This window comes from Trichomycterus rosablanca, chromosome 3 (assembly GCF_030014385.1).
Source record: "Trichomycterus rosablanca isolate fTriRos1 chromosome 3, fTriRos1.hap1, whole genome shotgun sequence".
NCBI classification, from domain to species: Eukaryota; Metazoa; Chordata; class Actinopteri; order Siluriformes; family Trichomycteridae; genus Trichomycterus; species Trichomycterus rosablanca.
Window position 1 is genome coordinate 49,034,112 of NC_085990.1, and position 27,075 is coordinate 49,061,186.

Genomic DNA, 27,075 nt, shown 5'->3' on the forward strand with positions numbered 1-27,075 from the left:
AAATGGAGCTGATTTTCATTTGAATAGCCTATTTGCATGTGTGATGTAAGGGAAAGGACGTTGCTGACCACTTCTGCGCTCCCCTCAGCACTCGCTTGCACTCGTGTACACAGACTAAGCTTTAAGTGAATGACGCGCCGTCCTGTTTTTGTCTCTTTTTCTTCTCAGTATTCTATGGAAGAACTGGTGGGCATGATGAGATGCATGTGGAAGTTCCGGAAGATGCTTTCAGAAATCGAGGATAGGCTGCAGGAAGAGCATACGTCTGTGAGCGGTGCTTTATCAGATGAACAAAGGTCAGTACAGTAAACCGTCCGTATGTTATATTTTTTACATCCCAAAGGTTTTTGGCAATACAAAGGATCTTTTAACCATTTATGTTGTGTGCTAGTTTTGCTTTTATAAAAATGGCAATAAATACAATGTTCACAATAAAATAATAATAATAATAATAACAAAAGTAATAATAATAATATCACTTAAACCTAAAATCTCAATGAAGTATTTAAATAATCTATACTGTATGTTTACTGACCACATGTGGACACCCCTACTAAATATAGTGTCCAGGTGTTATACCACACTCATTGCTGAAAAGTGTATACACCGATCAGCCATGACATTAAAACCACCTCCTTGTTTCTACACTCACTGTCCATTTTATCAGCTCTACTTGCCGTATAGAAGCACTTTGTAGTTCTGCAATTACTGACCATCTGTTTCTCTACATACTTTTTTAGCCTGCTTTCATGCTGTTCTTTAATGGTCAGGACCCCCACAGGACCACCACAGAGCAGGTATTATTCAGGTGGTGGATCATTCTCAGCACTGCAGTGACACTGACATGGTGGTGGTGTGTTAGTGTGTGTTGTGCTGGTATGAGTGGATCAGACACAGCAGTGCTGCTGGAGTTTTTAAATACCGTGTCCACTCACTGTCCACTCTATTAGACCTACCTAGTTGGTCCACCTTGTAGATGTAAAGTCAGAGACGATCCCTCATCTATTGCTGCTGTTGGCTGGATATATTTTTGGTTGGTGGACTATTCTCAGTCCAGCAGTGACAGTGAGGTGTTTAAAAACTCCAGCAGCGCTGCTGTGTCTGATCCACTCATACCAGCACAGCACACACTAACACACCACCACCATGTCAGTGTCACTGCAGTGCTGAGAATGACCTACCACCCAAATAATACCTACTTTGTGGGGGTCCTGACCATTGAAGAACAGCATGAAAGGGGGCTAACAAAGTACATAGAGAAACAGATGGACTACAGTCAGTAATTGTAGAACTACAAAGTGCTTCTATATGGTAAGTGGACCTGATAAAATGGACAGTGAGTGTAGAAACAAGGAGGTGGTTTTAATGTTATGGCCTTTATTTGTTCCACAAAAGCAAGGTCCATATCTTCATGGTTTAACAAGGTTGGTGTAGAGGAACTCCACTGGCTTGCATAGAACCTGGACCTCAACCCCACTGGAAAACTTGAATGAATTGGAACATCAGTGCCTCTTTTGACTTGACACAAATACCCATAGACATGCTTTAAAATCTTGTGAAAAGCCTTCCCAGTAGAGTCAAGGCTGTTGAGGCTACAAAGGGCAGGGGTTAACTTTATATTTATGACGATGGTTTTGGATTGAGCACATTTGCACTCACTCACTTTCTTAACCTCTTATTCAATTATGGTTGTTGGGGGGGGGGGGGGGGGGGGCTGGAGCCTATCCCAGCATTTCAATGGGTGCAAGGCACACAGTAACACCCTGGACAGGGCACCGCAGGGCAGACACACGTACACACACACACACATACACATACACACACCCATTCACCTATAGGGCAATTCAGTGTCTCCAATTAACCTGACTGCATGTCTTTGGACTGTGGGAGGAAACCCACGCAGACACGGGGATAACACGCAAACTCCGCACAGAAAGGACCCGGACCGCCCCGCCTGGGGATCGAACACAGGACCTTCTTGCTCTAAGGCGACAGTGCTACCACCGAGCCACCGTGCCACCCAGCTCATAGACAGCATATAGCCAATGAATACACCTAAATGTATAGTCAATATTCAATAAAAAGGAAACTATTAAAGCATTTCATCATTATTCTAAAATGTATAGATGATTTATATAAACATACATTTTGTAAAGCAGCATTTTATCCTGGGGATTAACTGTAAACATGCCTTTTTAAACAAATTGCTCAGGGTGGGCTATAGTGCTTCAGTAGATCAGCAATTTTGCAAGATCTATTAGAACATTTTGGCACTTTAATCATAATAAGAAGTAGTTCTAATCCTCAGGTGTTGAAAACAGTGTTGTTCATTTCAGGACGGATGTGCAGGACATTCTGGAGCTGAGAACGGCTGTCAAAAAAGAAGCTGATCTACTAGAACAACAGCTTAATGATCTGCTTCAGGCCTATGATGACAATTTAAAAATGGTAACCACCTTCTTGCATTTGTTCTGTTTAGTTTTATCAACAGATAATTGATTCATTACTGTGGATTAGAAAAGGGCAATGTATTACTTTGCATGAGCCTAAATACCCAAGGAATTGTATTATTATTATTATTATTATTATTATTATTATTATACACCGATGAGGTGTAACATTATGACCACCTCCTTGTTTCTACACTCACTGTCCATTTACACTCATCAGCTCCACTTACCATATAGAAGCACTTTGTAGTTCTACAATTACTGACTGTAGTCCATCTGTTTCTCTACATACTTTTTTAACCTGCTTTCATGCTGTTCTTCAGTGGTCAGGACCCCCACAGGACCACTACAGAGTAGGTATTATTCAGGTGGTGGATCATTCTCAGCACTGCAGTGACACTGACATGGTGGTGGTGTGTTAGTGTGTGTTGTGCTGGTATGAGTGGATCAGACACAGCGGCACTGCTGGAATAGTCCACCAACTAAAAATATATCCAGCCAACAGCGCCCTGTGACCACTGATGAAGGTACCAACTTAAATAGCAGCAATAGATGAGCGATCGTCTCTGACTTTACATATACAAGGTGGACCAACTAGGTAGGAGTGTCTAATAGAGTGGACAGTGAGTAGACATGGTATTTTAAAACTCCAACAGCACTGCTGTGTCTGATCCACTCATACCAGCACAACACACACTAACACACCACCACCATGTCACTGTCACTGCAGTGCTGAGAATCATCCACCACCTAAATAATACCTGCTCTGTGGTGGTCCTGTGGGGGTCCTGACCATTGAAGAACAGGGTGAAAGCAGGTTAAAAAGGTATGTAGAGAAACAGATGGACTACAGTCAGTAATTGTAGAACTACAAAGTGCTTCTATATGGTAAGTGGAGCTGATGAAATGGACAGTGAGTGTAGAAACAAGGAGGTGGTTTTAATGTTATGGCTGATCGGTGTAGTCTGAACTAGTAATTGTTTTTTTGGTTTCTAAAGCCACTGGCTATTGCTTCATATATGTAAAACTGAGTAATTGTGTTTGTTTATACGCTGTTTTGTAGAAAATGAACAGACTTTTGGATGAGCAGTCTTACCTGTGCACCGAGCTGCGGTTTAATCGTCATTCCGCAAACCACCCTGACCACACCTCCAAAAAAAGCATCGGCATTCAGTGCAACCTGCTTCCTGTGATGGAAACTCCTGAGTCACGAGTCTTTCCACAGCTCAGCAATGACTCACAGTTTATTTACAACAGAGACTGGAACCCTGACAGCAAAGCTGACAAGCTAAATTTCGTAGGACATATTAAAAGCGTGAGTGTTTTTTTATCTATTTAAATCCTCAGCTTTAAAGACCTCCTTGAATAATGTTTTAATGTTAATATTGCTTCATTTCTTTCTAGTTTAAGGACAGATCCCTCAGTTAAAGGATGTAATGGCTCACTGGACACAATATAAAGGTTAGTGTGATGAACATTTATAAGCATTTATAATCAATTATGAACATTTGTTTATAATTAAATACTATTTTTGATACAGTGTCAACCAGAAGAATAATATGGCTTGTTTCTTTTTCTTTCAGTTCTTCAGCTTCGGGAAGATGACCGTTACGTCCTGATAAAGTATTTCAATGTATTACAGTCAACAATTTTTTATAATCAAATATTTTTTATAAACTGATTTATTTTTGTAGTTTAATGATGTGAATTTTGTAAATATTAAATTTAAGACCAATAAAAAACTGTGAATCTAACAATTCACAATGAATCACATGCATGTTTCTGTCTGGTATCTGTGTGGTCTCATTTAACACAAATAAGACTGATCAAACTCAAACGTTGTATCGCTAATAAAAAATAACGTACATTTTTTTTTCCTGAGGCAAAGGCTTACTCTAAAATGTTTCTCCTAGATGTAGTAAACAGGATTTTCTAGGCTTTTCTACTGTCACTGAGTGTTTGCTGTAGTAAAATAAGCAGTAACCATAGTCACCTTTAATCACTTATGGAAATGAATCTCTAGCTCATGATTCTCTTTCAACCAAACATTCGGACCTGATTATTTTTGAACAAAAGTTCCAGTAGGAGCATTGTTTCCATTTCTAATTGAAAAAAAATCTAAATTTTACTCAGTTTAAACACTAAATATCTATACAGTGGACCCTTGACTTACAAATTTAATTGGTTCTGAAGGGCTGTTCTTAAGTCAAACTGTTTGTTAGTTAAACCTATTTTTCCCATAAGAAATAATGTAAATAGAATTAATCCGTGCCAGACCTCCCAAACCCCCCCTTACCTAACCTTTCTAATGTCTTAAATTGTCTTTTTTGTTATAAATACAAGTATATTTTCCCTTAAATCTTAAATTATATAATAGACATGACTGTAATAAACAATAATAAACAACAATAGAAAGAACATGTAAAATGTAAACAATACACAGTACAGTACGTGTGCTTTACTATACACCATAATAAATTTCCGTCTTTTTTTATAAAATGTATCTACCAGAAACAACAATAATTCTCATATTTCTCTATTATTTCCTTCTTTATTTCAATAGGTGTTGTATTTTGTAGGTGTAATTGCATGAAAGAAAGAATACTTTACTCCGATTTTCTTCTTCTCACTCACTCACTGTCCTCTCTGTCTGATACACAGTGACAGCTACTGGCAGGAGTAATTATACAACACAACAAATAGTGATAGATTTGTTCATTTTCTCACCACTACGCTTCCTCTGCACCTTATTTGGGGACATTTTAATATTGAATTTTACAAAATATAAAGAAAACACCGGAAAAACACCATCCGCTGTCCGAATGTTCGCTCACTGTATATATATATATATATATACAGTATATACGTATATATATACGTATATATATATATATATATATATATATATATAGAGAGAGAGAGAGAGAGAGAGAGAGAGAGAGAGAGAGAGAAAGTTGGAGTGAATTTGTTCGTGACGTCACGTGTTTCGCAAATTTCTGTTCGTAATCCAAAATTTGTTTGTACATTAAGTTGAAAAAGATATTCGTAACCCGAAATGTTCGTATGGTAAACCGTTCATAACTTAAGGGTCCACTGTATTTGTAATTTTTAGGGTTTTTTCCATGCCAATTTTCATTCTTCTAAATATCTCATAAATGTTTTTTTTTTACTATACTACTACTATTACCACTAATGCTACTACTATTAGGGTGGCAGGGTGGCAGGGTGGCTAAGTGGGTAGCACTGTCACCTCACAGCAAGAAGGTCCTGGGTTCGATCCCCAGGTTGGGGCGGTTTGGGTCCTTTCTTTGTGGAGTTTGCATGTTCTCCTCGTGTCTGCGTGGGTTTCCTCCGGGTGCTCCGGTTTCCTCCCACAGTCCAAAGACATGCAAGTGAAGTGAATTGGAGACACTAAATTGTTCATGACTGTGTTTGATATAACCTTGTGAAATGATGAATCTTGTGTAATGAGTAACTACCGCTCCTGTCATGAATGTAACCAAAGTGTAAAACATAACATTAAAAACCCTAATAAACAAACTACTACAATTAATTCTACTTAACTATTAACACTACTACAGCTCCTATTACCCTAGTGAAAAAAAAAATGCTCAAAATATGGCACCCAGGTGGCCCAGTGGGATATCCCGCTAGCACACCAGCACCGAGATTCTAAACTTCTCGGTTCGAAACTCGGCATTGCCACCGGTCGACTGGGCGCCATCTAGCGGGCATAATTGGCAGTGCCTGCAGCAGACACTTTTTTTGCTAGGGCGGGATGACCAGACTATGTGGCTGGGATCTTCAAACATTGTGTAAGGACCCTGATTGGCAGATAGAGTGTATTGCATTGGTGAAAAGGGGTTCCGCTAAGGGCTGTGCACGGGTCAGAGGAGACGTGAGCAGCAATATACCCACCTCTACTGCAATCAGGGATCCCCCAGCAGCAGAAGACAAACTGACTATGCTAAATTGGGAGAAAATGGGAGAAAAGGCATAAGTAAAAAAAAAAAAAAAAAAAAAAAAAAAAAAATATATATATATATATACAGTATATATATATATATATATATAATACTGAGCTCAGGTGGTAAAACAGGCTAACTCATAAGAACTGACACGTTAAACTTGTGCGTTCGAATCTCGTATCTGCTCGGGTCATAACCACTTCAAAACTAATGCAATCATGACTCGCTGCAATCAAAAAACGCTGAAAAACAGAGATCAGTGCATGGTTGAAGAAGAATCGAGTCTAGAAAGACATGAAGTGGAAGTCTATTTTTACTCTAAAGTAAATCTATTTCTAGTAAGTCTATGCTTAAAATATTTTAATATACTCCAAGTACACTTGGAATACTGAGTAAATGTGCTTTCATTTTACTTTAAGTGTAAATACATATGCTGTATTATACTTAAGTTGATTTAAATATACAGTGTATCACAAAAGTGAGTACACCCCTCACATTTCTGCAAATATTTCATTATATCTTTTCATGGGACAACACTATAGACATGAAACTTGGATATAACTTAGAGTAGTCAGTGTACAGCTTGTATAGCAGTGTAGATTTACTGTCTTCTGAAAATAACTCAACACACAGCCATTAATGTCTAAATAGCTGGCAACATAAGTGAGTACACCCCACAGTGAACATGTCCAAATTGTGCCCAAATGTGTCGTTGTCCCTCCCTGGTGTCATGCGTCAAGGTCCCAGGTGTAAATGGGGAGCAGGGCTGTTAAATTTGGTGTTTTGGGTACAATTCTCTCATACTGGCCACTGGATATTCAACATGGCACCTCATGGCAAAGAACTCTCTGAGGATGTGAGAAATAGAATTGTTGCTCTCCACAAAGATGGCCTGGGCTATAAGAAGATTGCTAACACCCTGAAACTGAGCTACAGCATGGTGGCCAAGGTCATACAGCGGTTTTCCAGGACAGGTTCCACTCGGAACAGGCTTCGCCAGGGTCGACCAAAGAAGTTGAGTCCACGTGTTCGGTGTCATATCCAGAGGTTGGCTTTAAAAAATAGACACATGAGTGCTGCCAGCATTGCTGCAGAGGTTGAAGACGTGGGAGGTCAGCCTGTCAGTGCTCAGACCATACGCCGCACACTGCATCAACTCGGTCTGCATGGTCGTCATCCCAGAAGGAAGCTGACGCACAAGAAAGCCCGCAAACAGTTTGCTGAAGACAAGCAGTCCAAGAACATGGATTACTGGAATGCCCTGTGGTCTGACGAGACCAAGATAAACTTGTTTGGCTCAGATGGTGTCCAGCATGTGTGGCGGCGCCCTGGTGAGAAGTACCAAGACCATGGCTGGATTACTGACCGGGCCAGTGGGGCCAGCACCCAGGGGCCCTTAAGGTCAGGGGGCCCTGGCCCAAAACATTTTGCGATGCCTATCAACATTTATGATACAATATATATTTTATTTCCATTTTAAGGATCCTCTGACTATTAGGGACTTTGACCCCAGGGCCTCTTGGGGGCCCTAGCCATGCTTTTGGGGCCCCTAGCCATGCTTTTGGGCCCTAGCCATGCTTTTGCCCAGGGGCCCAGACTATCCTTAATCCGTCCTTGACCAAGACAACTGTATCTTGCCTACAGTCAATGGTGGTGGTAGCATCATGGTCTTGGGCTGCATGAGTGTTGCTGGCACTGGGGAGCTGCAGTTCATTGAGGGAAACATGAATTCCAACATGTACTGTGACATTCTGAAACAGAGCATGATCCCCTCCCTTCGAAAACTTGGCCTCATGGCAGTTTTCCAACAGGATAACGACCCCAAACACAACCTCCAAGATGACAACTGCCTTGCTGAGGAAGCTGAAGGTAAAGGTGATGGACTAAACCCAATTGAGCACCTGTGGCACATCCTCAAGTGGAAGGTGGAGGAGTTCAAGGTGTCTAACATCCACCAGCTCCGTGATGTCATCATGGAGGAGTGGAAGAGGATTCCAGTAGCAACCTGTGCAGCTCTGGTGAATTCCATGCCCAGGAGGGTTAAGGCAGTGCTGGATAATAATGGTGGTCACACAAAATATTGACACTTTGGGCAAAATTTGGACATGTTCACTGTGGGGTGTACTCACTTATGTTGCCAGCCATTTAGACATTAATGGCTGTGTGTTGAGTTATTTTCAGAAGACAGTAAATCTACACTGCTATACAAGTTGTACACTGACTACTCTAAGTTATATCCAAGTTTTATTTCTATAGTGTTGTCCCATGAAAAGATATAATAAAATATTTGCAGAAATGTGAGGGGTGTACTCACTTTTGTGATACACTGTACTTAAAATAATCTAGTTTAGTATGATTTATTACACTTAAGTTGAGCTTTTGTATTATTTTTGTACAATTAAAGTATAAGTGCATTGATCATACACTACACGATCAGCCATAACATTAAAACCACCTCCTTGTTTCTACACTTACTGTCTATTTTATCAGCTCCACTTACCATATAGAAGTACTTTGTAGTTCTACAATTACTGACTGTAGTCCATCTGTTTCTCTGTGTGTTTAGTGTGTGTTGGGCTGGTATGAGTGGATCAGACACAGCAGTGCTGCTGGAGTTTTTAAACACCTCACTGTCACTGCTGGACTGAGAATAGTCCACCAACCAAAAACATACAGCCAACAGCGCCCTGTGGGCAGCATCCTGTGGTCTAGAAGATGACCAACTCAAACAGCAGCAATAGATGAGCGATCGTCTCTGACTTTACATCTACAAGGTGGACCAACTAGGTAGGAGTGTCTAATAGAATGGACAGTGAGTGGACACGGTTTTTAAAAACTCCAGCAGCGCTGCTGTGTCTGATCCACTCATACCAGCACAACACACACTAACACACCACCACCATGTCAGTGTCACTGCAGTGCTGAGAATGATCCACCACCCAACCCAGGGGGCTAACAAAACATGCAGAGAAACAGATGGACTACAGTCAGTAAATGTAGAACTACAAAGTGCTCCTATATGGTAAGTGGAGCCGATAAAATGGACAGTGAGTGTAGAAACAAGGAGGTGGTTTTAATGTTATTGCTGATCGGTGTATATTGCGCTGAAGCATATTAAAGATTAGTATACCTAAGTCTACTTTTTTACCAGGATAAATAATAGGGCAATAATATAGTTCCAATAAACTGTCAAGTCTATAATATTAAAGATCTTCAGCAGCTGGAATTTACTGGAATTTTACTTAAATCATGTTTTATAGACAGATGAAATGAAAATTAGGCTTTTTGACAACAAAGATTCACATTGGGTTTGGTGTAAAAAAAAATTACTATAATAAACAAAACCTGATACCCACTCTTCAGAATGATGGAGGGCCTGTGATGCCCTGGGAACCTTTTTAAATCAAGCCTGCTTTTGCCATAAAACTTAAAACTGGTCATCACTGGTCCTCTATCAAGTCAGTGATTCAAAATATTTGTTAAGATCAACATTAAAATGTTTAACGAAATGCAAAATCAAGGTTCTGTCTTAATTTTAAATGTTCACTTGTGACTGCATTTTCAAACAAGCCAAATTTGTCAAACCTGGCAACCCTGCTGTTGAAATACGTTAATTAGAAACGCTTTGATATTTATGTACGACACATCATAAGGACTTTAGTCGCCGTGACGACTGGCCCTAATAGAAGAAGAGGGTAGAAGTGGGTAGAAGTGGGTAGAAGTGGGTGGGCCCCTCTTCCACGGTACATAACCTGTGATCTGTTTGATGTGGATTTGCACTCTTTCTGGCTCCTCGTCTCTCTGCACTGCTGGGGTAAGTCTTGTCTCTTTTCTTTTCACATTAAGTTTCACACACTGTTTTTAGACCAAATGATGATGATGATGAGTGAAAATATGAAATGTAGTCTGTGCCAGTACACTTTGGATTTTGAGCAGTGTCTGTTTCTTCACACACCAACAATGTCAGCAGTATTGTCCACATATTGTTATATTTTCACATGATTTTGTATAATTAACATGACTGTTTCTATATATAACTATATAACTGTTTAGAGATAACTATATAAAAGTTTAGATAATAATTCAGACTAGCCAATACACCCTCAGCATGTTTTTTGTTTCCCTGTGGGAGATGATAAACCAAATGCTCATGGATTCAGTTCAGCAGTTCTAATGAAATCCATGAGTAATACAAGAATGATCCAAAGAATGTTTCCTACATTTACTTTTTTATTGCAGAAAGGATAAACCCAAGATATTTCAATCACTGTCAGGCCTGAAACACATAAAAAAATAAAACAGGGGCAATTTGGGGCTAAAAAATGGCTAAAGGGGGAGGGGTAGTTTAAACTAGGTGATGACAACGTGATGAGCAAATTCCAGCTGCTGAAGATGTTTGAGAGTAGAGACTTGTTGACAGTTCTTTGAAACTGCATTATTGCCCTCTTATTTACCCTGGTGGAAAAAATAGACTTAGGTATACTAATCTTTAATATGCTTCAGTGCAATATAGTGTATTGTTGTCACACTAATGATCAATGCACGTATACTTTAATTGTACAAAAATAATACAAAAGCTTGTCTTTAATTGTATTAAGTGTACTAAACTGTACTAAATTGAGACTATTTTAAATATATTTAATTCAACTTAAGTATACTATAGCAGTGGTCCCCAACCACCGGGCCGTGCACAGGTACCGGTCCATGGGTCATTTATTACCGGGCCACACAAAAAATAAAACAGGGGCAATTTGGGGCTAAAAAAGGGCTAAAAGGGGGGAGGGGTGATTTAAACTAGGTGATGACAACAGGTGATTGTAATCATGATATGGTACAAAAGCAGTATCTTCAAGAGGTTGAGCTTTAGAGGGGCAAATATGGACAGAGGATCTCCAGTTTGTCAACAAATGTATGAGAAATGTAAATGTTTAAAAACAATGTACCTCATAAAACACACTAGGAATGAACTGGTTAGATTTGGCAGGCGGTGTGACAGTGGGAGAAAACAGAATAACCAGAAGAACCCCACATGGGCATGAAAAAAACAAGTAAAACATCAAAGACAATTACCAAAAGCAAGTATCAAACCACAGTGCCCAGGTTCTATACTGCTATGCTGCATCCACACTACCAGATGTATCACCATGTCACCCTTATAATAATCAGTGCTTTCAATGTTTTTAGTGCATTTTTTTCCAAAATTTTCTCCCAATCTAGTCATATCCAATTTCACCAGCAGAGTTCGTAGTTGCAACAATTATGAGAAATCCCCTCCAGCACTCCCACTTCAGAATGAGCCAATCACTGTCTGTACAGGCACCCGGCCTGTCAGTGAAAATGTGTTTGTTGACTCATTATTTTTTTCATTTTTTTTAAGATTTGAAATGTAAACATATAAGCATAATTTGGATCAAAGCAGAAATGTGTTAGAATAGTTTAGTGTTTAGCCATTTATGCAATCTAATTCTATAATAATAGTAATATAGTATTCTTCAATAATCTAATATAATATACTTAAACTGTCATATGTATAATATAATTACTACTGTGGCACACTGTGGGTGTCACACAGATCTAGCGTTCTGGGGGACCTGGGTGTGAAATGTCTGTTTGCTATCAGTTAGTGTGTTTGAGTTTGCAGTTTTTCCTCCCATCTGGAAAAATCCAGCTTTCCGTAAATTGGTGACTCCACATTAGCCACTATAACCAATAAATGGGTACATGTGTGGACCCTGTTATGGCGGTATTCCTGCCTGGTGTTGAGTTTTTATGGTTTGAGTCTGGATGCTTCATAATAGATAAGAATAAACAGTTCCTGATGTTTTCATTTTTTAAATTTGTTTTTATGGTATTTATTTATTGACTTTATTATGATGATGATTATGATTATGATTATTATTATTGTCATTATGATTATTACTGCTAGTATTACATAATGTAATAATAATAATAATAATAATCATCATCATCATAATAATAATTATAATAATTATTATTATCATTATTATTATTACTCCTATTATTATCATTATTATTATTATTATTATTATTATTATTAAATTATCCTGATTACACAAACCAACACAAGTAAAAACAACAGATTTATATAATAATTAACTTTTTTTTTTTTAAATGGACACACAGTAATTGTAAACACACACACCAAATGTAATTAAATTCTCTTTGTAAAGTGTCGGTTCTTTTTTGCTCAGATATCACAGCGTCTGTGAGCCTCTGCATGTGTGTGTATGTACGTGTGTAAAACTCTAGTGCACTGATTGTGGCCTAAATAATGGATGTGGGTGCAGTCAGTCAGAGCGTATGCTGTTATCTGATATGTGAACAGACTGGCAGCATGTCTACAGACTGTGTGAGGTCATTCTCAGAGACAGCCGAGCAAAGACTCACCACGCCGGAGCGTCCATGTAAGTGTTAATGCACGTCTTTCTTCTACTCGCTCAGTCTGTGTGATTGCACATGGTTCTGTTAGCCTGGCTTTATTGCTCAGTGTTTTTCTGAAGCGCTGTTGGGGAGAGGAATGAGAAATGGATCTAGTGGGGACAACAAAGACGTGACAGATGGAAAGCTAACACACACACACACACAGATTTGTCTCTGGATGTGGAGGTAGTATCTGCTGAGTTCTGCTTTAACACCACTGTCCTAAATCACCCTCATTGTGTCTCTACAGATGAGGACACGACGATGGACAGACAGAAACACAGCACAGAGGACAATCAGCAGGATGGACCTGGACAAAAGAAGCCTCGAAGGAAAGACACGCCTGTTCTCCACTCCCCCCCTCTCATACCAGGTAGATTCCTCTTTATTGCTTCATAAACCAAGCTACACATTTTATAAGTTGCTTAGAGGATTATAATGCGTGCTTTGTTTTGCCTGTTTAACAGGAGTAAGATTAATGAAAGGAGAACCACGTCTGATCCACTTAGAAGATGAAGAAAAAGAAACAAAGAAATAGACGTATTTTTGGACACCACATATTCCGTTTGACTTCTCTGTGTGTGTTTCTGTCTGTTAAAGCTATTTCTGTTCTTAATTTCCCTGCGTCAGAGATTTACAAATAAACATGTCTGAAAACAGTTTGACTAAAATGCTTTTCTTTTATTTTTAACAGTGTAAAAGCAAAAAGCAGATTCTGCTGCCTACATTTATACTCTACCCACGTTTCTTAATGATTCACTTTGCTTTTTTGGGTCACCTCCCGCGTCTTAGAGATATGCACTGTAGATGCATGGCTTTGCTCCGAGCATCGGTAAGCTTGCTGTCCAGCCCTCTGTCTCTGGGCACTGGGTAAGAACTAGCGCAGTAGCTGGGTTTCTTAGTGAAGCGGATTAGATACCCTGTCTTCTCACCTGCAAGACAAAAACGCTTATCGTTAGCTCAAAAAGACACAGATCTGTCTATTCTTTTACATACGTGAGGCCAGAGGTATGTGGACACCTGACCATAAGCTTATTGGACATCCTTAATATGAAGCTGGCACAGCTTTGCAGCTATAACAACCTCCACCCATCTGGGAATGCACTCCACAAGAATGGAATGTGTCATTTTATTAATCACTGGAGCATTTGTGAGGTCGGGCACTAATTAGATTGATAAGACGGACAGGCTAGTGGCATATGTTCCAATTCATCCCAAAGAAAGCCACTGAAGTTCCTCCATACCAAACTCATCAGTTCACTTCTTTATAAGCCTTTTAACATTTTTGGCATTTAGCAGACACTTTTATCCAAAGCGACTTACAATTATAACTGAACCCAATTTTTGATCGTTAAGGGCCTTGCTCAGGGGCCCAACAGTGGCAACTTGGCGGTGGTGTGGCTTGAACCAGCAACCTTCAGATTACTAGTCCAGTACCTTTACCACTGAGCTACCACTGCCCTAAAGCTAAAACAGGACATGTGCATCCCCAAAAACTTGTACCATATCATTTATTTTGAATAACTGATTTAATACAGCTGTTTGCAGTGGGTGTAGCTGGAACATCTAAACTCAATAGTTAGGAGGTTAGGAGGGATGTCCACATACTTGTAGCACTAAGGTTTATATTCTACACCAGAAAGTAACCAGACACAGGCAGGTTGTTAAATGAAAACACAGAGTCTTCATCTGAGCCCTTTGAGTTTGGATTTATTGTCACAACAGTGCAATAATGGAAAATCGGAAACAGAATCACAGCACTACATGTGTCTCAGTTTGTAATTGTTTCCTCCATTCAAAAAAAAAAGTAATACAATTAAATCATTGGTTTAAACAGGACAAGGGTGGCGTCTACACGGAAGCAAAAATCTGACAAAGGAGACATAAGGAGACATAAACACATAGTTTTATGGCTTATAATGTTTGAAAATACTACACAAAAAGGTGTACATATAACATTCCAGAACAAAAAAGCTTGTTAATAGTGCAGTACACCAATCAGCCATAACATTAAAACCACCTCCTTGTTTCTACACTCACTGTCCATTTTATCAGCTCCACTTACCATATAGAAGCACTTTGTAGTTCTACAATTACTGACTGAAGTCCATCTGTATCTCTACGTACTTTTTTAGCCTGCTTTCACCCTGTTCTTTAATGGTCAGGACCCCCACAGAGCAGGTATTACTTGGGTGGTGGATTATTCTAAAATAATACCTACTCTGTAGTGGTCCTGGGAGAGTCCTGACCATTGAAGGACAGCATGAAAGGGGGCTAACAAGCAAGCAGAGAAACAGATGGACTACAGTCAGTTACTGTAGAACTACAAAGTGCTTTTATATGTTAAGTGGAGCTGATAAAATTGACAATGTGTGTAGAAACATGGAGGTGGTTTTAATGTTGTGGCTGATCGGTGTACATAAAACAGCCTGCTGGTGATGGAACTGAGCTACAGTTAAGTGCAAATGTTTATATTAAAGAAAAAGAGTATACATTCATTTTACTGTTTGTTCAAAAACATAAATAAATAAATGTAACACAATAAATAATTACAATAAAATAAATACCAAAATGTCTAATGTGTATCATGAATTATTCAACATGTAAGGCTTGTTCTTAAAGAACTGTATCCAATAAGTACTCAGACTGTGATTATTATTTATTAATTTATTTATTAGGTTTTAACTTTACTGTCAGTTTCAGGTAGTTTCAATTTATTTAGTGCAACCCTCTGCCTTCCACCTTTTGCATGAACACAAAATCATGCAAGGACATAGGGAGAACAAGCCAAACTCCTTACAGTCAGCGGCCAGATACTGTTATTTTCTTGAAATTGGTTTCCTTTTTATGTTTTTTATTTATTTATTTATTAGTTTTTAACTTTCAGTTTCAGGTAGTTTTAGTTTCAGTTTATTTAGTGCAGCCTTCTGCTTTCCACCTTCTGCATGTTTTGAGAGGTAAAACATAAAATCATGCAAGGACATAGGGAGAACAAGCCAAAATCCTAACAGACAGCGGCCAGATTTTGTTATTTTCCTGAAATCTTTTCTTCTTTTTACGATTTTTATTTATTTATTAGGTTTTAACCTTCAGTTTAGGGTAGATTTAGTTTCAGTTTATTTAGTGCAGCCTTCTGCTTTCCACCTTCTGCATGTTTTGGAAGGGAAAACATAAAATCATGCAAGGACATAGGGAGAACAAGCCAAACTCCTTACAGACAGTAGCCAGATATTGTTATTTTACTGAACTCTTTTCTTCTTTTTACAATTTTTTATTATTTATTTATTTATTTTTGGTCGATGAAGGCAGTTAATAACAACATCCCAGGATGGTCTGCACACATTGGCCTCTAATGCCAGATATGTCAGGTAAAATTGTTGGATGAGGGTAAACATTACAACTGAAGTATTTCAGATGGATGCTTAGCAAGCATATAAAGCACAGTGAGGTGATGCAGATAATTAGAATAATTAGATAATATCTAGAACACATTCAGAATAGAAGATCCAAACTTTTAACAGGTGTCATTTTGATTATTTTATAGCATTTTATATTTGAACATCTAGGAAACACAAGGGGGAGCTGACACACTAAATCAGGGTCTAAATTTATGATTTTTTATGCGGCCCAAGCAACACAATGCATCTTACTCTCTCTTTACAATATGTAACATAAAGCCTCCACAAGGGGCCGTTCAAGTACAAGTTGATTCAATTATTGTTATTTTTCTCTGCAACCCAATTTTTTTTTTGATAAACCCTGCATTAAATAGCTTATTGTTTAAAACGTTCTGAAAACATTTGCACTTAACTGTAGAAACTTTGCCTTTACTAAACAAAGTTCACTTCATATTTCACACCTCAACCATAAAAACGAATCATTTTCTATCAGCAGTTATTTCAGAAAAGTGGAAATCTGAGATCTCTATGATAAAAACACGAAGGTTAACATGTTGGTGAACATGACGACACAAAACTGACTCTGTAAGTCTGCCAGTACAAAACTAAGCAAAGCTAAAACAGAAATTCATTAAGGCAATATTACGGTACCATGTTCACAGCTGTTTCCACTGTACAACATCTGCGAATATTTAACTGCATGTTTTACTGTTTCATGTTATGGCTGATTTCTGATGCGGCAGATTTTTTGGTAAGCAAGCAGAAATATGTTTTACAGCTTTACAGAGGCTTGATATGAGGAGTGATAATATTTTCTGTATGAACTTTACTGTTAGGAGGAGAAAAGCTAAAAACAGCCATTCAGAAAAACAGTGGATTCAGAAAGTATTCAGTCAGATTTGAGCGAGTGTCTGTGAACTGTGGTCTTCACGTCTCTCCTCAGGTCTCTGTAGATTTTCGATGAGGTCTTTGGCTGGGCAACTTAAGGAAATTTACTACTTGCCCCAAAGTCACAAAGTTGTGTTAAGACTCTTAACCCAGTCTGACTTTGCATGTTTTTTCAGATTTGTTCCTGTATTTGGCAATACCTCCCCCCCTTACCATAGCATGAGGTTTTAACCACCATGTTTTACCATATAAATGGAATTAGTCAGGTAAGGTAAGGTTTTTTCCCAGACGTTGTGCTTTCTGTTCTGCCAAAAGAGCTAATTTTTTATGTTATTAGAGATCGTTTAAGTCCTTTACAATGAAGAGAATTCAAGACTTTATCTGCTACTTAGCAAACTTCATGGGGGGGGGGGGGCTGTTACTCAACAGCTGATTCTGTATATTTTCTCTGTAGAGCTGTAGAGATGGTTGTCTGTCCAACAGATTCTCCCATCACTTTATAGGACTTTTGGAGATCTTTTGGTGACTGTTGAGTTCTTTCATAACTCCTTGCTCAATGCCCTTCTGGCCCTAATGCCCAATTTGGCAGGATGGTCACCAGGGCAGTTATAGCCTAGCGGTTAAGGTACTGGACTAGTAATAAATGGTCGCTGGTTCAAGCCCCACCTGGTGGTCCAGGTTATCACTGTTGGGCCCCTGAGTCAAAGTCTTTAACCCTCAATTGTTTAGACAGCATATGGTCACAGTACTGTAAAGCCCTCAGCATACAGAGACAATCATTGCCTGGCTTCGGCGACCAATGTGACGTAATTGCGAAGAAAGCAAACAACCACGGATGTCGCGCAGAGGCTTCGCTCGCCTTGTCGCGCACATGAATGCTGGATGAACTCCGCGGACGACGACACTCCGCGACAGCGCCTGTGATTGGTCGGTAAAAAAAGAGGCGGGCCATGAAAACAAACATGGACAATTTTGAGGAGCGTCTCAACTGTGATCATCGGCTGCGTCCGAAATCGCATACTTTCATACTGAACAGTACACAGGAGCGGGTAGTGTGTCCGAATACGTAGTTTTCATTAAACAGTACACAAAAAATACCCGGATAATCTACTGCTTGGGCAGCCATTTTTGTGTATGCAAACACGGCATACTTGGCGCGTTTGGCTTTGTGCAACGCTCGCGAACTTAGTTTCGCAGGAAGTATGCGGAGGCCTTAAGTTGCTTTGTGCTAAGGGTAAATGCTGAAAATGTAAATGTAAGGATGAGGGTTTTTTTCCATTCTTAAAGCCTTAAATATTGTTTTATATCATGATCCTGATTTATGGCTTGCCACAATTTGATCATAGAGATCAACACACTTTGATTTTTCGACAATGTACTCTAAATTGTACTCCCTTAGACCCCGGTGTGAGCTTTTCCAAACGATTTACAATCAATTCAAATTACATCAGGCAGACTCCAATTATTATCTAAAGGATGATAAAAGCGAACAAGATGCACCCGACTACAATCTGAGTGCCACAGCAAAGGGTCTTCATACTCAAGTGATTATAGAGCTTTCAGTTTATTAAATATTAAACTCTGAAATCTCTTAAACATGTTTCAGGTCATCATTATTGGTGATTGAGTGTAGATTGATGAGTAAAACTGAAAACTATATCTATTCAACATCAAATCTACAAGTCAAGGGGTCTGTGTACTTTCTGAATCCACTCTGTTTCTGTTTTAATTCAGTCTTCAAAGTTTGCTGGTGAAACTACATAATATGAAAAAAAGATTTTACTCACATTTACTATCAATCAAGACAATGTGATGTTCAGTATATTTACTACAGAGCTTTTAAAGGTGTGTTTGTGACATTTAAACCTGACGCTGTTATAAACTGTTATAATCTGTTAAGCCTGTGAACACCGGCCGCTTAAATGCATGATTACTTTCTAATGGCTAATCAAAGGTCACACGTAAAAAAGCTTAACATCTATCTCCTAACGCCACACATATTAAGGGTGATTGGCATACATACAGATATCATCAAGCATTCTATTAAAAACAATTCTCTCCCAGAGGAGCTGAAAGAAAATACCTGATACTCTATTGAGGTTAAAAAAGATCACATTAGTGGTGCTATAAAATGAATTTAAGGCAGCAATCATTTTTTAAGCATAATAAACTAGCACAGTATGTCAGGACTTCAATTTATAGTCTCTAGGGTTGTGCTAAGTGAGGGACAATACAATAATATAAATAATAAATCTGTATCGATCTCTTTGGTAAAGGTAGCAATAACTAAACTTTACACAGTGAGTTCATTAAGCATTCAACATACGCTACAAAAAATAATTTCACAACAGACATGTAAGATATACATGGAACTTTCAGGAGAAACTGCTTTTCATGTACAGTATATCATGATATGCAGCACCATCAGTATGTGCTATACATTTCTTTTACCTTATGTACACCGATCAGCCATAACATTAAAACCACCTCCTTGTTTCTACACTCGCTGTCCATTTTATCAGCTCCACTTACTATATAGAAGCACTTTGTAGTTCTACAATTACTGACTGTAGTCCATCTGTTTCTCTGCATGCTTTATTAGCCCCCTTTCATGCTTTCATGGTCAGGACTGCTGGCGTTTTTAAATACCATGTCCACTGACTGTCCACTCTATTAGACACTCCTACCTAGTTGGTCCACCTTGTAGATGTAAAGTCAGAGACGATTGCTCATCTATTGGTGCTGTTTGAGTTGGTCATCTTCTAGACCTTCATCAGTGGTCACAGGATGCTGCCTACGGGGCGCTGTTGGCTGGATATTTTTGGTTGGTGGACTATTCTCAGTCCAGCAGGGACAGTGAGGTGTTTAAAAACTCCAGCAGCGCTGCTGTGTCTGATCCACTCATACCAGCACAACACACACTAACACACCACCACCATGTCAGTGTCACTGCAGTGCTGAAAATGACCCACCACCCAAATAATACCTGCTCTGTGGTGGTCATGTGGGGGTCCTGACCATTGAAGAACAGCATGAAAAGGTGCTAACAAAGTATGTAGAGAAACAGATGGACTACAGTCAGTAATTGTAGAACTACAAAGTGCTTCTATATGGTAAGTGGAGCTGATAAAATGGACAGTGAGTGTAGAAACAAGAAGGTGGTTTTAATGTTATGCTTGATCGGTATATATGCAGTTAATGTTTTTTTTTTCCCCAAGAGATAATATCTCTCACACAGTTTTAGTCAATGCAGAACTACAATACAACACATTAAGGCTTAATAGATTTGATAAAAATGTGTCCCTCAATATGTAAAGTAAATACATACAGAACTACATACATTTGCAAGAGAAAAATTGTGGATAGATGAGATGTTATGTAACATCTGGATTAGTTACATAAAATGTGGTCTGTTCTTCATCTGTAATAAAATAAACATTCTGCATAACCTCATACTGCACAAACTTATAAATGTTTTATATATTACTTTATCATTTTCAAAATATGTTTACTATTACTAAAAATAATGTTCATGAGAAAGAACCCCCACAGTAAAAAAAACTGCCCTTCATGTGCTGCATGTCAAAAGTTTTATCACCACAAATACACAGAACACACCAGCAGAAAGTTTTTTTTTTTCACATTTGTGTTGCTAGTAGATTCTGCCAGCAGAGGTCTTAATTGCATTAGTTATGAGAGAGTCCCTATCAGCCTATATCCCACCCCTATCTGAACAACAGGCCAATCGTTGTTCATGTGGCTGCTCAGCCCAGCCGGCAGGGGTTCTACCAGTTTAAACAGGGTTCACATACTTCCAGCATTGATTTCGGTTTTGATGAAGACAGTTTTGTGTTGTAAGATTAGAAATAATGTTTATCTATAGTTCGAATGTCCATTATGACAAATTCATGCAAAAATCAAGGTATTTCCCAAAAGTTTCCACTCTTTTTCTTGCAAATGTAGCTCGGTTTATATGATCTGAGATACGGTAATGGCACATGTACTTAGAAATGTAAATAAATGCAGCGTAAAGATGTGGTAAATGAATGCTCATAAATAAAAGTCAAAAACGCTGGAGACATCACTCCAGTTACATCCAAAATAAACAGTCCATCATTCTCATAAGTCACTTAACTCAGAACCGCATGTAAAAAGTGTGAACATCTGTGATTCTTACTGCTGTTGTATTGTGATTTTGATGCTCAAATATATTGTTCAGACTGTAACTGTACAAACCTGCTTATAAATAATATTTTCTTCATACAGTAAATAAATATAATTAAAAATGGTCTGAAATCAGAAAGTACATCCATTATATTCTGATTTAAGTAAAAAAGTACAACAATGTTGTGTGGAGCAAAACACTATAATGTACAGTGCTGTAAAAAAGTATTTGCCCCTTTCTCTATTTTTGTTTTTTTGTTACATTGAATGTTGTTAGATTCTCATAATAAGATGTGAAACACTGCACACTATTAAATCAGCATCATTAGAAAGGTTATGCAACACCTTCATGAACTATGTAAAAAGTAATTGCCCTTATTAACTTAATAAGTGGTTATAGATAGATAGATAGATAGATAGATAGACAGACAGACAGACAGACAGACAGACAGACAGACAGACAGACAGACAGACATACAGACAGATAGATAGATACTTTATTAATCCCGAAGGAAATTAAGATTAATAGTTGGTTATGCCAACTTTAGTAAAAAGTTCACTGGGGGAAAAATTTTGTCTTACAGAATAGCTTTCATTCTGCCACATTGGAGGGTTCAGTGGTGTTTTTGATCACTGTCTGGATGCGTATCCAGGCGCCCTTTTTTTTTAGGAGGGGGGGGGGGGGGGGGTTTCAGCGTGTGTTTTTACCGCTGCGCCACCATAACTAATATAATATATAATAATTATATAACAGATAAAACTGGCATAACCAGTTATAAAGTTAATAGGGGCAATTCCATTTTACATGGTTGCATAACCTTTTTTATTCTTCAGTTAATGATTTTGAATTAAAAAATGTGAAGTGTTTCAGATCTTATTATCATGAGGATCTAAAAACATTTAATGTAACAAAAATACAAAAAAAGAGAAAATCAGGAGGGGGTGCTAATACTTTTTCACAGCACTGTTTCTAAATTTACATTGCTGCCTGTACAAAAGAGTGATAATGCAGTCTACCAAATAAACACCTGACCACAACATTATGAGGTCAGATTCCCCTGCTGTATATAATAAAATAATCTCACAAGAATATAGATTCTACCATCTAATCCATTGTTTTGGCAAAATAGAAACGTCAGCTTTACTATATGGCATTTGAGCAATTTATACATTTACAGTTTCTACAGACAGTTTTAATGGGCAAAATACACAAAAATAAAGTTCTATGATCAGATTAAACCTCACCTACCTTACATAGGAACTAAGAATAAAAGTGCACATACTGTATACACCTAGCTTGTTATTTCTAACTAAAAACATTGTTACATGTGACCACTAAGTGCCCTAAACCTTCTTTTCAGCTCAATCTTTTAACTTCTATACATTTTAAATTATTATTATTTTACAGTAGCATTAAAGTATTCAATAAATATCACATGTACAACAATATTTCAATAAACATTTCAATAGTCTTTTTAACCAAACATTACGTAAAAAAATAAAATATAAAAATCAATTATAATGAATCAAACAGCTAAACATTAAAACCATTTGGAGCGCTCGGGTTCCTCAGTGGTAAAACATTCCAGCACACCAAAGCTGATGTCTAGAACAATATGGACAATGCTCAGCTCCTCCGTGGGTGGGAATTATGACCTCTCCCAGCTGATCAATTGTGCCCGCATAGAGACGGGGGATAATGGAAATCGGTGTGTGACTTTTTGTGCATGATACGAATCTCCATATGAGCCCGCCTTGTACAGGTAAATAAAAGTGGAAGTCAGTGGCAGTAGAGGAAGTAAAATGTGATTGCGTAATTGGATACAACTAGATTGGGAAGCAAGCTGTAGCCTAGTGGTTAAGGTACTGGACTAGTAATCAGAGGGTCGCTGGTTCAAGCCCCACCACTGACAGGTTGCCACCGTTGGGCCCTTGAGCAAGGCCCTAACCCTCAATTGCTTACAGTACTGTAAGTCGCTCTGGATAAAAGCGTCTGCTAAATGCAGAAAATGTAAATTTAAATCAGAGGGTTGCTGGTTTAAGCCCCACCACTGCCAGGTTGGTGCTGTTGGGCCCTTAAGCAAAGCCTTTAACCCCCAATTGCTCAGACTGTATACTGTAACTGTAATGTAAGTCGCTTACTTTTAAGTCGAAATTTTTTGTATGTATTGTAAGTCTTAAATTTGTATCATTTAGTTTTATTATAAACTGAAATGACTGTAATGTGATGTCATAACCAGTACATGCAGTAAACATGTCACTGCTGATGTATTAACAGTACCTATGAAACTGCTGATCAGGAAAAAACTGTAAGAGACTTTAAGAATTAAAAAATTATTATTACTGATTCAAACAGGGGCAGCACGGTGGCTTGGTGGGTAGCACTGTCACCTCACAGCAAAAAGGTCCTGGGTTCAATCTCCAGGCAGGGCGGTCCGGGTCCTTTCTGTGTGGAGTTTGCATGTTCTCCCTGTGTCTGCGTGGGTTTCCTCCGGGAGCTCCGGTTTCCACCCACAGTCCAAAGACATGCAGTCAGGTTAACTGGAGACACTGAATTTCCCTATAGGTGAATGGGTGAGTGTATGTGTGTGTGTATACAGTGCCTTGCAAAAGTATTCAGCCCCCTTGAACTTTTCAACCTTTTGCCACATTTCAGGCTTTAAACATAAAGATATGAAATTGTAATTTTTTGTGAAGAATCAACAACAAGTGGGACACAATCGTGAAGTGGAACGAAATTTATTGGATATTTTAAACTTTTTTTAGAAATAAAAAACTGAAAAGTGGGGCGTGCAATATTATTCAGCCCCCTTGCGTTAATACTTTGTAGCGCCACCTTTTGCTGCGATTACAGCTGCAAGTCGCTTGGGGTATGTCTCTATTAGTTTTGCACATCGAGATACTGAAATTTTTGCCCATTCTTCCTTGCAAAACAGCTCGAGCTCAGTGAGGTTGGATGGAGAGCGTTTGTGAACAGCAGTTTTCAGCTCTTTCCACAGATTCTCGATGGGATTCAGGTCTGGACTTTGACTTGGCCATTTTAACACCTGGATACGTTTATTTGTGAACCATTCCATTGTAGATTTTGCTTTATGTTTTGGATCATTGTCTTGTTGGAAGATAAATCTCCGTCCCAGTCTCAGGTCTTTTGCAGACTGCAACAGGTTTTCTTCCAGAATGGTCCTGTATTTGGCTCCATCCATCTTCCCATCAATTTTAACCATCTTCCCTGTCCCTGCTAAAGAAAAGCAGGCCCAAACCATGATGCTGCCACCACCATGTTTGACAGTGGGGATGGTGTGTTCAGGGTGATGAGCTGTGTTGCTTTTATGCCAAACATAACGTTTTGCGTTGTGGCCAAAAAGTTCGATTTTGGTTTCATCTGACCAGAGCACCTTCTTCCACATGTTTGGTGTGTCTCCCAGGTGACTTTTTTATAGATATCTTTGAGAAATGGCTTTCTTCTTGCCACTCTTCCATAAAGGCCAGATTTGTGCAGTGTACGACTGATTGTTGTCCTATGGACAGAGTCTCCCACCTCAGCTGTAGATCTCTGCAGTTCATTCAGAGTGATCATGGGCCTCTTGGCTGCATCTCTGATCAGTCTTCTCCTTGTTTGAGCTGAAAGTTTAGAGGGACGGCCGGGTCTTGGTAGATTTGCAGTGGTCTGATACTCCCTTCATTTCAATATGATCGCTTGCACAGTGCTCCTTGAGATGTTTAAAGCTTGGGAAATCTTTTTGTATCCAAATTCGGCTTTAAACTTCTCCACAACAGTATCTCGGACCTGCCTGGTGTGTTCCTTGGTCTTCATGATGCTCTCTGCGCTTTAAACAGAACTCTGAGACTATCACAGACCAGGTGCATTTATACGGAGACTTGATTACACACAGGTGGATTCTATTTATCACCATCAGTCATTTAGGTCAACATTGGATCATTCAGAGATCCTCACTGAACTTCTGGAGTGAGTTTGCTGCACTGAAAGTAAAGGGGCTGAATAATATTGCACGCCCCACTTTTCAGGTTTTTATTTCTAAAAAAAGTTTAAAATATCCAATAAATTTCGTTCCACTTCACAATTGTGTCGCACTTGTTATTGATTCTTCACAAAAAATTACAATTTCATATCTTTATGTTTAAAGCCTGAAATGTGGCAAAAGGTTGAAAAGTTCAAGGGGGCTGAATACTTTTGCAAGGCACTGTATGTGTGTCTGCCCTGCGATGGACTGGTGCCCTGTCCAGAGTGTGACTGCGTGCCTTGCGCCCACTGAAATAAAGAAGCAAATTTATACTGTCTAATTTCAGCAAGTGAGAAAATAACTGGACACAACACATATAAACCAGAAACATAATAATAATAATAATATATTAGCATATTTTAGTTGTTCTCCCACATACCGTATATATATAATAACATTCACCTTTGGCGTCTACCTCAGGAAGAGCATTACTGGTACACAGAGCCCAGTTGAGCCAGCTGTGCATTAGCTTCCAGGCTAGGTTTTTCACTTTTGGCAATGTCTTAGCTACTTAGCTAAAGGATGGGCAGTGGGTTTTGTTGCCAATATTTTCCAGCAATAGCTCAGCTGTAGGAAACACACAATGGTCATTCTGCCATATGCTCCCTTTTGCTTCCAGTGCCAGCACACCCTCTATATAAGCATCCAGTTGGCTAGCACGACTCTGTACTGAGGTCTGCATGCTGCACCCCTGTTTATGTTTCTTTGCAAATTCAGACTTGACAGTGAATGCATAATGACAGAGTAAAAGCAGGGAAAGATCAGGCAACAAAGGATAAATGTAAAAAAATAAAATTCCAAACAATATTAACATTTTCTTTCCAAATGAAAGGCAAGTAAGAGGGAAAACAAGCGCCAAAATATCAGACAATCCAGCAGATGGCACCATGGTGCAGGAGTATGTGAGTCGCCCAGAGGATGGCGTCCTTGTTGAAAAATGAAAGAGGGGTTAGTGTGCATCAGGCGTTTCTGTAGCTGCTGCTGCAGCACTGACTACTATTGAGCTGGCTGAGTTTTCATGATTGCTGTGCTCCTCATCTGCACCTGTAGAAAGAAAGGAGATATATGGCACTTTTAATGGCACGCGCCTCCTTTTTCTGAGCTGTTAGTGGAGAAATGCAATGGTGTGACAGGAATGTCATTACGAGGCTGGAATGATAGTTAAGAAAGCACAAACACTGGTTATGATGAAATAAACAACTGCTTAGTGAGTGTGGACATCTATTGATGTCTCAGGAAATGGATGATGCTGTTCTGTAGATGAGGATGATGAGGCTGGACTATGTTAGTGCATGGACCCCCTGGAGAAATGGGTTTAAAAATACCTTCAGTCATGTACATGGAGATGACCCAGTTAAACATGTCACTGGCAACACCACACAGGTCCTCCACTTTAGTAATTAAGTAATTAAAACACCTTGCTGTTCAAACCAAGATACGGTGGTACCTTGTAACTCGACGCCCCCTAAATTTGAAATATTTAAAACTCGACGCACTTCGGGGAGAAATTTGTTCCCCTTAAACTCGATGTTCCCTTAAACTCGACGTGTTCAGCCAATGAACAGCCGCTTTGTTCAGTGCTCGGCTTGAGTGGTGCAGTGAAATGTCATCAGAGTGCTGATCCACTCTGTGTTTAGCTGTACAGTGTTTTCCTCACTGTATCACTTATAAACTTGTGTTATAGCGGGGGGTTCTGAGAAATTGTGAGAATCAGCTTTTCCGGGTCTAAAACGCTTATCATTAA

At 38.9% G+C, this 27,075-nt stretch overlaps 3 protein-coding genes across 5 annotated transcripts in view; 2 read left to right on the top strand and 1 right to left on the bottom strand.

Annotated features, from left to right (window-relative positions):
• itprid1 (ITPR interacting domain containing 1) overlaps positions 1-4,177 on the top strand; it is a 40,127-nt gene extending 35,950 nt beyond the window's left edge. The window contains exons 8-12 of the mRNA XM_062992319.1: positions 169-296; positions 2,337-2,448; positions 3,514-3,765; positions 3,855-3,911; positions 4,034-4,177. Of these exons, the coding sequence (XP_062848389.1) occupies positions 169-296; positions 2,337-2,448; positions 3,514-3,765; positions 3,855-3,878 (516 nt within the window). The 3' untranslated portion in view covers positions 3,879-3,911; positions 4,034-4,177. The remainder of the gene's footprint in view (positions 1-168; positions 297-2,336; positions 2,449-3,513; positions 3,766-3,854; positions 3,912-4,033) is intronic.
• A 6,033-nt stretch (positions 4,178-10,210) lies between these two features.
• On the top strand, positions 10,211-13,507 carry ppp1r17 (protein phosphatase 1 regulatory subunit 17). 2 transcript variants are annotated; one of them, XM_062992201.1, is made up of 4 exons: positions 10,211-10,232; positions 12,765-12,843; positions 13,110-13,232; positions 13,327-13,507. In XM_062992201.1, the coding sequence occupies exons 2-4, from the start codon at positions 12,774-12,776 to the stop codon at positions 13,395-13,397; spliced, it is 264 nt and encodes an 87-aa protein (XP_062848271.1). In that variant the 5' UTR covers positions 10,211-10,232; positions 12,765-12,773; the 3' UTR covers positions 13,398-13,507. The 2 variants fall into 2 exon arrangements, with proteins under 2 accessions (XP_062848271.1, XP_062848270.1); XM_062992200.1 differs by lacking the exon at positions 10,211-10,232 and having other exon boundaries at positions 12,663-12,843.
• An 84-nt stretch (positions 13,508-13,591) lies between these two features.
• Positions 13,592-27,075, bottom strand: part of pde1ca (phosphodiesterase 1C, calmodulin-dependent a) — a 176,489-nt gene continuing 163,005 nt past the window's right edge. Inside the window, exon 16 of one of the 2 annotated variants that reach the window (XM_062991406.1) lies at positions 13,592-13,791. In XM_062991406.1, coding sequence (XP_062847476.1) covers positions 13,634-13,791 — 158 coding nt within the window. In that variant the 3' untranslated portion in view covers positions 13,592-13,633. Of the gene's footprint in view, positions 13,792-25,707; positions 26,376-27,075 lie in introns of those variants that run through there. The other variant, XM_062991405.1, reaches the window with a different exon arrangement.

Excerpts from the sequence above, each read along its gene's own strand:
- ppp1r17 (XM_062992200.1), top strand. The coding sequence starts at position 12,711 with ATGGATGTGGGTGCAGTCAGTCAGAGCGTATGCTGTTATCTGATATGT. Across the intron at positions 12,844-13,109 it reads CACCACGCCGGAGCGTCCAT|ATGAGGACACGACGATGGAC; the intron begins GTAAGTGTTAAT and ends GTGTCTCTACAG. Across the intron at positions 13,233-13,326 it reads CTCCCCCCCTCTCATACCAG|GAGTAAGATTAATGAAAGGA; the intron begins GTAGATTCCTCT and ends CCTGTTTAACAG.